Source organism: Bombina bombina, chromosome 2 (assembly GCF_027579735.1).
Source record: "Bombina bombina isolate aBomBom1 chromosome 2, aBomBom1.pri, whole genome shotgun sequence".
Lineage (NCBI taxonomy): Eukaryota > Metazoa > Chordata > Amphibia > Anura > Bombinatoridae > Bombina > Bombina bombina.
This window is the reverse complement of record NC_069500.1, coordinates 213,905,766-213,920,701: the sequence shown is the minus strand read 5'-3', so window position 1 is coordinate 213,920,701 and position 14,936 is coordinate 213,905,766. Positions and strand designations below refer to the sequence as shown.

General features: G+C 39.3%; 1 protein-coding gene across 2 annotated transcripts in view; it reads right to left on the bottom strand.

Annotated features, from left to right (window-relative positions):
- Nucleotides 1–640: 640 nt before the first annotated feature.
- XRCC4 (X-ray repair cross complementing 4) overlaps nucleotides 641–14,936 on the bottom strand; it is a 984,771-nt gene continuing 970,475 nt past the window's right edge. For both annotated transcript variants that reach the window (XM_053701466.1, XM_053701467.1), the window contains one exon: nucleotides 641–941. In XM_053701466.1, coding sequence (XP_053557441.1) covers nucleotides 830–941 — 112 coding nt within the window. In that variant the 3' untranslated portion in view covers nucleotides 641–829. The remainder of the gene's footprint in view (nucleotides 942–14,936) is intronic.

The following is a 14,936-nucleotide window of genomic DNA, read 5'->3' as shown; positions in this document are numbered from 1 at the left end:
AAACTCTAAGGGGCCGGTTTAACAAACCGTCAACCAGCCCCAATGCATCTGTTTCCGCGCGAGCCTTCAGGCACGCCGGAAACAGTAGTTAAGAAGCAGCAGTATTAAGACCGCTGCCTCTTAATTCATACGCCTCCTCTGAGGCATCGGACATCAGAGGAGGTGTATATGGGTTGATTGACACCCCCTGCTAGTAGCCGATTGGCCGCAAATCTGCAGGGGTCGGCATTGCACCAGCAGTTCACCAGAACTGTTGTGCAATGGTAAAACGCTGTCGGCATTCAGTAATGTCTGGCGGACATGATCCGCTACAGTGGATCATGTCCGCCAGACATTGATAAATCTGACCCTTACCCTATATGCACATGGAAAACACAAGTATGATGCAAAATGTGTTAAAAAAAGGCTGCTTTAGCAATATGTTTAACTTACATTTTATCAGCAGCATGTGTGTATGTCTGGTGCGTGCAAGCTGATTGGTCGGTGTGCCGTCACTGAGATCTCATTGTCAAAGAAAACCAAAACCAAAAAACGCTATAATTTTTTTTTTCTGTACAATCTCACCATGCCATACAAATTTTAGATCCCTATACATTTTTTCACAGTAGGCTTTTATTAATAATAATAATAAAAAGAAAAAGAACTTGAAAATGTATTTTATTTCTCATTTCACTGAAATCGGTTAAAAAGCTGGCATTTTACTGGAGTTAGAAACTAATTTAGATATGTTTAATAATTAAACGTATATTTCACAAGTAATATATTTGTAGAAACACTATCCTTTTATTACAAAAATAATGACTTCAGATCTGTTTGATTAGGGGTTTAGTTAAAAGTCAGAGAAAAGGTCATCAGGATCGGGAGTGTTTTTTGATTTGTGCACAGTCGCTCTTTCAGATGAGGGATTTTTCCCAGTTGTCTTCGAAGTGGAAGGATTAGATCTGAAAGAACAATAGACAAAAAGAAAACTCTTAATGTTTTATGTACATTTAACTGAGTGGTTATTTGTTCTGAAAATTATAATAAACAAAATTTCTACATGAACATTTAACCCCTTAACTCCCAGAGAGACCAAATGAAGTATAATTCAAAGTTGTTACATTTCACATAATTAAACAGCTTAGATTTCCAAGTGTTTACTGTCTCTTTAAGATAAAAAAGCAGCTAAAGTTTCACATTTTAAATATTTTTTAATAAAAATGGTATAGGTATATACATCTAGCTTTCATCACTGTCAGTCAGTGTCTTAACCTTTTAACGCCGTTAGGACATTGTTTTCCATCCAAATTTTGCTGGGCTTTAGCGCCGAAAGACAGCGCGGTCTGGAGGGCATGCCTAGCATCATAGGGACGCCCCCCCCTGACGTGATCCCATGATTGAAATCTCGTGATCACGTGCACAATCGCAAGTTTTCATTTTGTTTACATCGGAACAGTTGTTCTGATGGAGAGACATTAACCCCGGCACAAAAGGGTTAAAAAGCAGCTTATGATTTAATGATTTTAACTTTCCATTAAAATGACAAAAAACTATATATATATATATATATATATATATATATATATACATATATATATATATATATGTATATATAAAACTATAATGCATATAAAATAGATATATTAAAACTTTTTTTTGCATGAAAAAGGGATATATTAAAGTTTGTTTTAATGTAGGCTTTCAGGAAGTGCAACTAGGCCTGAAGTACTGATTGCTCATTGGCTGAGAAACAGAACTACCACAAAGTAGCACTCCTCACAAGCATAGGAACTTTTTTATTGCTACAAGCACATCTGTTTTATCAAAAATAAATAAATAAAAAAACAGTGATATATATTACAATGTCCTCATTTAAGTGCATAAGAGTAAAACAATGACTTTTGTGACAATTTAATATTATTATATTGCTTCTAAAAACTACTGTATCACATATGTAATGAGGAAGCATTTAGGAAATACACTTTAATTTCCTCTTTAAAATTACCTTGATCGATGAAGGAATAAGGGCTACAAATAAAAGCATAAAACCAGTTTCATGCTACTGCAACATGAGGTACAAATTCTGCTAACATGAGCTATTTCCAGTTAATATCATTAAAGAATATTTCTGATGTAGCTTTTTTTTATTCAGTTGGTAGCAAAGCAGAAAGAGTGTCTTGGGGGCAGGTATAGTCATGATTTTGTCTCAATTAGGCGTCTGCTTTGTTCTTCAATTAAAGGATTAAGGATTAAGTTGTCTAAAAACTAGTGAAATATAGGATAAAAGGCTTGTAAACTCTATAGGCTTTTAGGCTTTTCCCCCCTTTAAAACCTACATTTTACAGACTGTTGCCAAAATCAACACACAGAATGTTAAACAAATAGCTAAAATTGTGAACTAAACGCAATTTAAATTTTAAAGAATAAGTAAATGGATAAGTATGTACAGAAATATTTTAAAATATATATAAAATCTTAAAGCAGAATAGAGTTGATTTATCTAACGTTTTACATGCAAATAATAATTAATAAAATATAAATGATAAATCCTAACGCACTTAAAACCACAAAGCGTTTGGCAATTGTATGATTCTAATCTGTTTTTAATCTTCTGTTAGGCCAATTTGGATAGCGTTTCTGGAACAGGACAGAAATCTATCTCCTGGAGACAAGCATTTACCAAAACAAGCAGAGAGCTGGCTGCAAGAGACAGGCCGCTGTTAAGTATATGTTTAGACATTATCCCTAAATACAAACATGGGACTTTCTTTTGACAGCTGAATGAAATTCTATTCACGTTTCAAAATAGTTGTATTAAATGTGTAAATACTATATTTTCTACTCATTGATATTACTCTTTGTTTTACGTCAGTGATTTGCAAAAAAAAGAAAGAGTGAATAATTGATTTAAAGGGACATCATTATCCACTCTCATTGAATATTATTACTTGATCAGATTTGTGTAAAACACACACAAAATAACTATTAACACATTAACGACCATCGCTGCTCTTTCTATGGGGCTTGTTTTTCAATAGCACGGTTTCACCGCCAGTGGCAACACAGCGCTAATTCAGGATGCCTGCAGGAGGAAGGGAGGCTATAATAGCACGGTCTTTATGCTGGCGGCGAGACCCATGCTATTATAGGTAGGAAAACTATTAATGAACAGCGACTTACAGGGGTTAATAACAGATTAATGTCAACATAAAAAATAAATAAACCTACATCTGTATCAATTGGTCCATATGTGATCTGAAAATGTCTTGGCATGAGGAGAATGGTATGTATGGATTGTTAATACCCACCCATGTCTTTTAAATTGTTAAATGGACATGAAAGACAAAATTAAACGTTTATGATTTAGACAAAGCATGTTATTTTAAATACAATTCAAAAATTCACTTTATTTCTAAAATTTACTTTATTCACTTGGTATCCTCTGTTGAAGAGCATATGTACACCCCCCCCCACTAACAACAATGCACTACTCAGAGCTAGCTGGTTACTGGTGGCCACACACATTTGTCTCTTACTTTGTTCTTTGGTATCCTCTGTTGAAGAGCATATGTACATACTCTCAACAGCAACAATGCACTACTTAGTTCTAGCTGGTAACTGGTGGTCACACATATTTGTCTCTTACTTTGTTCTCTTGGTATCCTCTGTTGAAGAGCATATGTACATACTCTCAACAGCAGCAATGCACTACTTAGTTCTAGTTGGTTACTGGTGGTCACACATATTTGTCTCTTACTTTGTTTTCTTGGTATCCTCTGTTGAAGAGCATATGTACATACACTCAACAACAATGCACTACTCAGAGCTAGCTGGTTACTGGTGGTCACACACATTTGTGTCTTACTTTGTTCTCTTGGCATGCTCTGCTGAAGAGCATATGTATATACCCTCAACAGCAACAATGCACTTCTCAGAGCTAGCTGGTATTTGTCTCTTATCGTTGGCTCACCAGATGTGTTCCAGTGATGAACTGCTGCTTTGGAGGGAGAAGTTAAACACATAGCTATATGCAAGCAATAGAGCAATAATAATATGCTCTTAACATATAATTTATTTTGCACTTCTAGGTCCTTTAAGATGTGGTTGCTACAAAAAGAGGGATGTGGCAATATATGTTTATATAGATTAAAATAATTATTAGTATACATTTTTGTAGAAATTAGCAAAACAAAATAATATTAATTGGTTATGTTGTAGAAATGTTATTGAATAATACACTTAAAATAATTCTAATATCTGGCTACGGGTACAACTAGACTTAAGGGTAGAATATGTACACACACAAAAAAACTTAAAATTTTCCTTTCATCTAGTTAATACTTGAGGGAGAGATTCGCTAAGCATTTTTACTACACTTAACAGATGTTAAGGTCACATTACTGCAATTCAGTAAGAATGCAATTAGAGAACAGAACGGGGAAATTAACCTATTTTAGTAAAAATGAAAAAAGTTTGTTCATGTTGCATTTCACATACATCCTCACAGTTATCAATAATGCTTAAAGGGACAGTCTAGTCAAAATTAAACTTTCATAACTCAGAAACAACTTCCAATTTACTTTTAGCATTAAATTTGCTTTGTTCTCTAGGCCCTAGGTAGGCTCATATGCTAAGTTCTAAGACCTTGAAGGCCACCTCTTATCTCAGTGCATTGTGACAGTTTTTTACAGCTAGAAAGAGCTAGTTCATGTGTGCCGTATATGTAACATTGAGCACACTCCCTTAGATTTACCTAGGAGTTAGCACTGATTGGCTAAAATGCATCTCTGTTAAAAGAACTGAAATAAGGGGGAAGTCTGCAGAGGCTTAGATACAAAAGGTAATCAGAGGTAAAAAATATATTAAAATAACTGTTGGTTATGCAAAACTGAGGAATGGGTAATAAAAGGATTAGGAAGGAAAGGTAGGTTAAAGGGAGGCGCTGGAAGCCAAAGATATCAACACTAAAATTTTGTAATAATATCAATATTTAAATAAAACATATATACAACTGCTGAATTTATAAAGAGGGACGTCTCCCTAGGGTAAATGTAAAATTCACAACACAGAATATTATACTGCTTAAATAGTTAATATATCATATATACAAATTAGAAACAAAATAAAACCAAGGATATACAGCTCTAAAAACAAAGCATCCTATTGTGAGAGGCAAAAAAATAGGACGAGGGAAGAGTGATCAGCCGGTGGCCAGGCATTTCATGGAGAAGGGTCACTCTGTTGCTGACCTTAGATTTAAGCTTATTGACCACGTACCCCCACTTCCTAGGGGCGGTGATAGGGACACTCGTCTCCTACAAAAAGAAGCAGAGTGGATCTTTAAATTGGACACCATACACCCCAGAGGTTTGAATATGGGAATAGACTGGCACTGTTTTTTATGATTTTGTATGATTTTCTCTGACTCTTGATTATTTGACTACAGCATGTGCATCAATGTATTGTGCATCTCATCTTACTAAGTAGATGTGGTTGCACTCATCACACTTTCCTCATATATATGTGCCCTATCCTTGCTTACCCAACATATGGGGGGCTTTGGGAGTACTCTCCCTGCTGCCATTAGTGACATTTGACTAAGTAGAGTCTTGGATAAGTTATTCCGTTTACATATTGTTGCACTTACTTCTCCCTGTTTGTTAACACATCATGCTATCCTGTTAGTTAACACATCATACTATCCTTGTAGCTAGTTTTATTATGACTATCTGGCCTGTAAGAATGAGAGAACTTTGTTCATGTTGGGTTTTGTGTTAATGTACTATAACACTGAATCATATACCATATCAACTTGGTTTCTCGTGCATATGTTTTAAGCGAGATTTGACCTAACCTGTTTGTTAAGTTTTCCTGTCCCTTTAACACTGTGGGTGCTATCCTGATAGTTTAGGACACAGTATCTTGATGCGGTGGGCCTTGTCCCATTAGGGCCAATTAGAATGTAGATCCCAGGGCTGAGCGCTATGATTGCTTTTGTAATGACTGATCTGCACTTATCCTCTATGGGGGCCTTTACGTAATACGGGCTGAGTCACTCGGTAATCTGAGGTATGAACTTGCCTTTTGGATAATGTTTATTCTCTTGCCCCTGACCATCCACATTTAGTTACACCTTTACATATTTGTCTATACCCGAATTTCTCATATGAAAGCACAAACGCTGTGTCACAGTAGTGGCCTTATGTTTAACATTATATTCTAGCCAGTACACGTTGGTCACAATTTTACATATATACATGTAGGGGCTTGTCCATTAGAGCCAATTGTTACGCTGTTTGGGTTTTTCGGGGGCGGACCGCCCCGGGGCGATACGCATGCGCACTTCTAAACTGTGCGATACACGGTGTAGTCTGTAAGCATTTGCATAGGCCTGCATTTGACACTGCCGCACGGGATGACACTTCTGGGCTACAGTTATGATCCAGTATGACGATCACTGCTCTATCAATCTTTACGGTTGTTACCTTGTATTTTAACAAATAAAGGGGAGTTAAGTTAGTGTACGACCCTTGTATTTGGATTATGGATACCAGATTAATGTTAGAGTTTATTGCTACTGTATCAACATTACGTGCAGTATAGGACCGCTTTAGGTACTTAAGGCAGGTATTATTGCGATGTTCTATTTGGGACATTTGTTCACCGGCCTGTAAACGGTGTTGAATAGAATAGGTTTATACAGCCTGATGCTGAATTGCATTCTATGTTCTCCTTGTATACCATACAGTAACATTCGAAATGGTGCTGGATGCACTGATTTGTATTACATTTACCAATGGCTCTTTGTATAGCTGCCCATTTATAATGATTATTTATTTTTGGGTTCTGTGATGTGACTATTGCTTGACTATTTGTAAACTGTGTTGAATAGAATGGGTTTATACAGCCTGATGCTGAATTGTATTCTATTTTCTCCTTATATACCATACAGTAACATTTGCTATGGGGCTGGATGCACTGATTTATATTACATTTACCAATGGCTCTTTGTATAGCTGCCCATTTATAATGATTATTTATTTTTGGGTTCTGTGATGTGACTATTGCTTGACTATTTGTATTTACTATGCACTGTATGTTTGGTTGCTATGACAACCAGTTTTTGGCGGTTTTTGCACAAGGGGGAGGGGTCTATGTATGTTTAAATGTTTGATTCACTTGTATGTTGTTGGTCTGATGAAGGGGAGCATTCCCCGAAACGTTACCTATTAAACTATCTGTTTAAATTTAAGTCCAGAGAGTGCTGTTTTCTACTCTACTATATATATATATATATATATATATATATATATATATATATATATATATATATATATAATTTTATGTTTTTTTTATTCCTGAGCCTTTAACAATGTATGTGTGGAGTGCATAGGATAATATGCGCTGTTTCAAAGATCATGTTTTTAGGGCTCGATATATCAAGCTCTTAGGGGTCGATTTATCAAAGGCTTCACAAGCCTTTTCGACACCCTACAACTTCAGGTTCTCACAAGATAATCTCACTATTGTGGAAAAGGAGAGGTACTGGGCTGGTGCAGGCTTGCAGCTAAAACCTTCACTAAAACAATCTGCAAACATGTTTTGTGTATGAACATCTTAAAGTGTCAAGCAGTCCTCATAAACTGCAAAATACCTTCATGTTTGAGATATAACTTATTATGTTTTGATCATTAGAAGACTACATGTTGGAAACCCCTTCTGTATCTAATTGGCATGTAAACTGTTGAAACAAGCAGAGTTACACATATGTTGTAAAAACATTATCTCAGGTAGAAACTCAAAGAAGCCTATGGATTGTCCAGCATTCCCATACATATGCCTGATCTTCCCTGCCGGCTTTGGTTTACGTATATCAAAGCTAGGACCTACTTGCAGAGAGAGTAGAAATATTGTACATGACTCTGGACACAAGGCACTGGACACATATAAATACAGGTCAGTTTAGGTAAAATGTTATATAACATCGCCTTTAGAAGGAATATACAGATTTAAATTAGCTATACATTTGATTTTGCTATATACACTTAAAATATAATAAGGAAAACAGGTGGGTTTCTACCAAACTAGTAGGCAGAATATTTCCTTTCTTGGGCCTGAGCTGCCAGCAAGAGTTTTCTACAATGAATAATGCAATTGGAATGATCTAGTAGTAACATTTAATGAACATTTGCAAGGAAGACCAGGTGGAGGCCTTAAACCATAGTTTAACAGAGGCTTCTTTATACCTAGTTCTAATACAGCAGCAGCCTTTAAAAAAAGAGGCTTTTCCGTGATCCTCCAAACCATAAAAATTGTTGGACAAACAAAATTTGGCATCGCTTTCTGGAACTTGGATAAGGAAAAAGCAACATCCTTTCTCAAAATCTTTAGTACAGAAGGAGTACCTTCTAACATCTCAGAGTCCTCCATAGCTCAGGTTATACACACAGAAGGACAAAAAAAAAAAATATATATATATATTTATTATAGAAAACTGCACCTTTATACTCCCAATGGCTGGGACACTCACCACCTCCTAGACCCAGACAGTTAACAGTAGAAACGCTCTCCTCATGTTCAAGTCTCAGCCAGAATGGAGGAAATGAACATAGACCACATTCCGGTCACATGGAGTGCAAGACAGTACTTCCCTTGTTATTACAAGTACAGCTTAATAGGAGCTGTGCAACACTTTAAAAAATGAAAGTAAAACTTAAAAGTGACCCAGGAAAAAATCACACAAAGCAGCATGTAAATAAATAATAAACCTATTAATTAATCCCAACTGTTCAATAAACCCTCTTTAGAGGATATTAACCATGGATCCTATCAAGGTATAAAGGAGCCATACTGTGACCCTGTTATAGCGTTTTATGTGTAAAAATTGAAACAATCTTACCTCTAGAATCCATGCTGTGGAACAGAACACAGCCTCTCAAGTGTGACAGTCTTAAAGCAGCGCTACTGACATGGACTTGAGTGAGAGAAAGCAGGCAGTGAAACTCGTCAACACGGATTGCTTAGGAGCTGTTAGCAGTAGTCTGGATGGTTTTGCAGAAAAACTTTCCCTGCATCTCCAGACTCTAACTTTCATCAATGCTCTCACTGAGAGGTTGACATGACTACTTAAAACTCCAGTCCTATCTTGAAGGGCAGATACCCTTTTTCAGGACTCTCCGAATCTTCTGCCACTTCTCTGCCACCTCCTAACATGACGAAAGGCAAAGAATGACTGGGGTAATGAAGAAGTGGGAGGGATATTTAAGCCTTTGGCTGTTGTGTCTTTGCTTCCTCCTGAAGGCCAGGTGTTGTATTTCTCAACAGTAAGGAATGAAGCTGTGAACTCTCCCTATCTTAGGAAGGAAAACATAATTTATGCTTACCTGATAAATTCCTTTCTTCTGTTGTGTGATCAGTCCACGGGTCATCATTACTTCTGGGATATAACTCCTCCCCAACAGGAAATGCAAGAGGATTCACCCAGCAGAGCTGCATATAGCTCCTCCCCTCTACGTCAGTCCCAGTCATTCGACCAAGAATCAACGAGAAAGGAGTAACCAAGGGTGAAGTGGTGACTGGAGTATAATTTAAAAGATATTTACCTGCCTTAAAACAGGGCGGGCCGTGGACTGATCACACAACAGAAGAAAGGAATTTATCAGGTAAGCATAAATTATGTTTTCTTCTGTTATGTGTGATCAGTCCACGGGTCATCATTACTTCTGGGATACCAATACCAAAGCAAAAGTACACGGATGACGGGAGGGATAGGCAGGCTCATTATACAGAAGGAACCACTGCCTGAAGAACCTTTCTCCCAAAAATAGCCTCCGAAGAAGCAAAAGTGTCAAATTTGTAAAATTTGGAAAAAGTATGAAGCGAAGACCAAGTTGCAGCCTTGCAAATCTGTTCAACAGAGGCCTCATTCTTAAAGGCCCAAGTGGAAGCCACAGCTCTAGTGGAGTGAGCTGTAATTCTTTCAGGAGGCTGCTGTCCAGCAGTCTCATAGGCTAAACGTATTATGCTACGAAGCCAAAAAGAGAGAGAGGTAGCAGAAGCTTTTTGACCTCTCCTCTGTCCAGAGTAAACGACAAACAAGGAAGAAGTTTGGCGAAAATCTTTAGTTGCCTGCAAGTAGAACTTGAGGGCACGAACTACATCCAGATTGTGTAGAAGACGTTCCTTCTTTGAAGAAGGATTTGGACACAAGGATGGTACAACAATCTCTTGATTGATGTTCCTGTTAGTGACTACCTTAGGTAAGAACCCAGGTTTAGTACGCAGAACTACCTTGTCTGAGTGAAAAATCAGATAAGGGGAATCACAATGTAAGGCTGATAACTCAGAGACTCTTCGAGCCGAGGAAATAGCCATTAAAAACAGAACTTTCCAAGATAACATTTTTATATCAATGGAATGAAGGGGTTCAAACGGAACACCCTGTAAAACGTTAAGAACTAAGTTTAAACTCCATGGTGGAGCAACAGCTTTAAATACAGGCTTGATCCTAGCTAAAGCCTGACAAAAGGACTGGACGTCTGGATTTTCTGACAGACGTCTGTGTAACAAGATGGACAGAGCTGAAATCTGTCCCTTTAATGAACTAGCTGATAAACCCTTTTCTAAACCTTCTTGTAGAAAAGACAATATCCTAGCGATCCTAACCTTACTCCAGGAGTAACCTTTGGATTCGCACCAGTATAGGTATTTCCGCCATATTTTATGGTAAATCCTTCTGGTAACAGGCTTCCTAGCCTGAATCAGGGTATCAATAACCGACTCAGAAAAACCACGTTTTGATAAAATCAAGCGTTCAATTTCCAAGCAGTCAGCTTCAGAGAAGTTAGAGTTTGATGTTTGAATGGACCCTGTATCAGAAGGTCCTGTCTTAGAGGTAGAGACCAAGGCGGACAGGATGACATGTCCACCAGATCTGCATACCAAGTCCTGCGTGGCCATGCAGGTGCTATTAGAATTACTGATGCTCTCTCCTGTTTGATTTTGGCAATCAATCGAGGAAGCAGCGGGAAGGGTGGAAACACATAAGCCATCCTGAAGTTCCAAGGTGCTGTCAAAGCATCTATCAGAACTGCTCCCGGATCCCTGGATCTGGACCCGTAGCGAGGAAGTTTGGCGTTCTGGCGAGACGCCATGAGATCTATCTCTGGTTTGCCCCAACGTCGAAGTATTTGGGCAAAGACCTCCGGATGAAGTTCCCACTCCCCCGGATGAAAAGTCTGGCGACTCAAGAAATCCGCCTCCCAGTTCTCCACTCCCGGGATGTGGATTGCTGACAGGTGGCAAGAGTGAGACTCTGCCCAGCGAATTATCTTTGATACTTCCATCATTGCTAGGGAGCTTCTTGTCCCTCCCTGATGGTTGATGTAAGCTACAGTCGTGATGTTGTCCGACTGAAACCTGATGAACCCCCGAGTTGTTAACTGGGGCCAAGCCAGAAGGGCATTGAGAACTGCTCTCAATTCCAGAATGTTTATTGGAAGGAGACTCTCCTCCTGATTCCATAGTCCCTGAGCCTTCAGAGAATTCCAGACAGCGCCCCAACCTAGTAGGCTGGCGTCTGTTGTTACAATTGTCCAGTCTGGCCTGCTGAATGGCATCCCCCTGGACAGGTGTGGCCGATGAAGCCACCATAGAAGAGAATTTCTGGTCTCTTGATTCAGATTCAGAGTAGGGGACAAATCTGAGTAATCCCCATTCCACTGACTTAGCATGCATAATTGCAGCGGTCTGAGGTGTAGGCGTGCAAAAGGTACTATGTCCATTGCCGCTACCATTAAGCCGATCACCTCCATGCATTGAGCTACTGACGGGTGTTGAATGGAATGAAGGACGCGGCATGCATTTTGAAGCTTTGTTAACCTGTCTTCTGTCAGGTAAATCTTCATTTCTACAGAATCTATAAGAGTCCCCAAGAATGGAACTCTTGTGAGAGGAAAAAGAGAACTCTTCTTTTCGTTCACTTTCCATCCATGCGACCTTAGAAATGCCAGAACTAACTCTGTATGAGACTTGGCAGTTTGAAAGCTTGAAGCTTGTATTAGAATGTCGTCTAGGTACGGAGCTACCGAAATCCCTCGCGGTCTTAGTACCGCTAGAAGGGCACCCAGAACCTTTGTGAAGATTCTTGGAGCCGTAGCCAGTCCGAATGGAAGAGCTACAAACTGGTAGTGCCTGTCTAAGAAGGCAAACCTTAGGTACCGGTGATGATCTTTGTGGATCGGTATGTGAAGGTAAGCATCCTTTAAATCCACTGTGGTCATGTACTGACCCTCTTGGATCATGGGTAAGATTGTCCGAATAGTTTCCATTTTGAACGATGGAACTCTTAGGAATTTGTTTAGAATCTTTAAATCTAAGATTGGCCTGAAAGTTCCCTCTTTTTTGGGAACCACAAACAGGTTTGAGTAGAACCCTTGTCCTTGTTCCGACCGCGGAACCGGATGGATCACTCCCATTAATAACAGATCTTGTACGCAGCGTAGAAACGCTTCTTTCTTTATCTGGTTTGTTGACAACCTTGACAGATGAAATCTCCCTCTTGGGGGAGATAATTTGAAGTCGAGAAGGTATCCCTGAGATATGATCTCTAGAGCCCAGGGATCCTGAACATCTCTTGCCCAGGCCTGGGCAAAGAGAGAGAGTCTGCCCCCCACTAGATCCGGTCCCGGATCGGGGGCTCTCGGTTCATGCTGTCTTTGGGGCAGCAGCAGGTTTCCTGGCCTGCTTGCTCTTGTTCCAGGACTGGTTAGGCTTCCAGCCTTGCCTGTAACGAGCAACAGCTCCTTCCTGTTTTGGTGCAGTGGAGGTTGATGCTGCTCCTGTTTTGAAATTCCGAAAGGGACGAAAATTAGACTGTCTAGCCTTAGCTTTGGCTTTGTCTTGAGGTAGGGCGTGGCCCTTACCACCTGTAATGTCAGCGATAATTTCTTTCAAACCGGGCCCAAATAAAGACTGCCCCTTGAAAGGTATATTAAGTAATTTGGACTTAGAAGTCACATCAGCTGACCAGGATTTTAGCCACAGCGCCCTACGTGCCTGTATGGCGAATCCTGAGTTCTTAGCCGTAAGTTTAGTTAAATGTACTACGGCCTCCGAAATGAAAGAATTAGCTAGTTTAAGGACTCTAAGCCTGTCCGTAATGTCGTCTAGCGTAGATGAACTAAGGTTCTCTTCCAGCGACTCAATCCAAAATGCTGCCGCAGCCGTAATCGGCGCGATACATGCAAGGGGTTGTAATATAAAACCTTGTTGAACAAACATTTTCTTAAGGTAACCCTCTAACTTTTTATCCATTGGATCTGAAAAAGCACAGCTATCCTCCACCGGGATAGTGGTACGCTTAGCTAAAGTAGAAACTGCTCCCTCCACCTTGGGGACCGTCTGCCATAAGTCCCTAGTGGTGGCGTCTATTGGGAACATCTTTCTAAATATTGGAGGGGGTGAGAACGGCACACCGGGTCTATCCCACTCCTTAGTAACAATTTCAGTTAGTCTTTTAGGTATAGGAAAAACGTCAGTACTCGCCGGTACCGCAAAGTATTTATCCAACCTACACAGTTTCTCTGGTATTGCAACGGTGTTACAATCGTTAAGAGCTGCTAAGACCTCCCCTAGTAATACACGGAGGTTCTCCAATTTAAATTTAAAATTTGAAATATCTGAGTCCAATTTGTTTGGATCAGAACCGTCACCCACAGAATGAAGCTCTCCGTCCTCATGCTCTGCGAGCTGTGACGCAGTATCAGACATGGCCCTAGCATTGTCAGCGCACTCTGTTCTCACCCCAGAGTGATCACGCTTGCCTCTTAGTTCTGGTAATTTAGACAAAACTTCAGTCATAACAGTAGCCATATCTTGTAATGTTATCTGTAATGGCCGCCCAGATGTACTAGGCGCCATAATATCACGCACCTCCCGGGCGGGAGATGCAGGTACTGCCGCGTGAGGCGAGTTAGTCGGCATAACTCTCCCCTCGCTGTTTGGTGAAATTTGTTCACATTGTACAGATTGACTTTTATTTAAAGTAGCATCAATACAGTTAGTACATAAATTTCTATTGGGCTCCACCTTGGCATTGGAACAAATGACACAGATATCTTCCTCTGAGTCAGACATGTTTAACACACTAGCAAAAAACTTACAACTTGGTTATAATCTTTTTTAGCAAAAAAATACTGTGCCTCAAAGAGGTACTAAACGATTAAATAACAGTTAAAATAATGAACTGAAAAGCAGTTATAGCATCAAACTTTAAAACAACACAGCTCTTAGCAAAGGTTTGTTCCCATTAGTAAAATAACAATAATTAAATTTGACATAAAAAGTACAAAGCAACGTTTTTATGCACAGTCACTATAAGAATTCTCACAGCTCTGCTGAGAGAAGTTACCTCCCTTCAAAGAAGTTTGAAGACCCCTGAGATCTGTCAGAGATGAACCGGATCATGCAGGAAAAATAAAAATGACTGACTGGAATTTCTTGATGCGTAGTAAAGAGCGCCAAAAACGGCCCCTCCCTCTCCCACACAGCAGTGAAGAGAAACGAAACTGTCACAATTACAAGCAAAAAACTGCCAAGTGGAAAATAATGCCCAAATATCTATTCACACAGTACCTCAGCAATGTAAACGATTCTACATTCCAGCAAAAACGTTTAACATGATAAATAGTTATTAAAAGTATTAGTGACCTTTAGCAGAGTAGTTCCGGTGAAATACCATCCCCAGAATACTGAAGTGTATACATACATGTCATTTTAACGGTATGGCAGGATTTTCTCATCAATTCCATTCAGAAAATAAAAACTGCTACATACCTCAATGCAGATTCATCTGCCCGCTGTCCCCTGATCTGAAGCCTTTACCTCCCTCAGATGGCCGAGAACAGCAATATGATCTTAACTACTCCGGTTAAAATCATAGTAAAAAAAAAAAAACT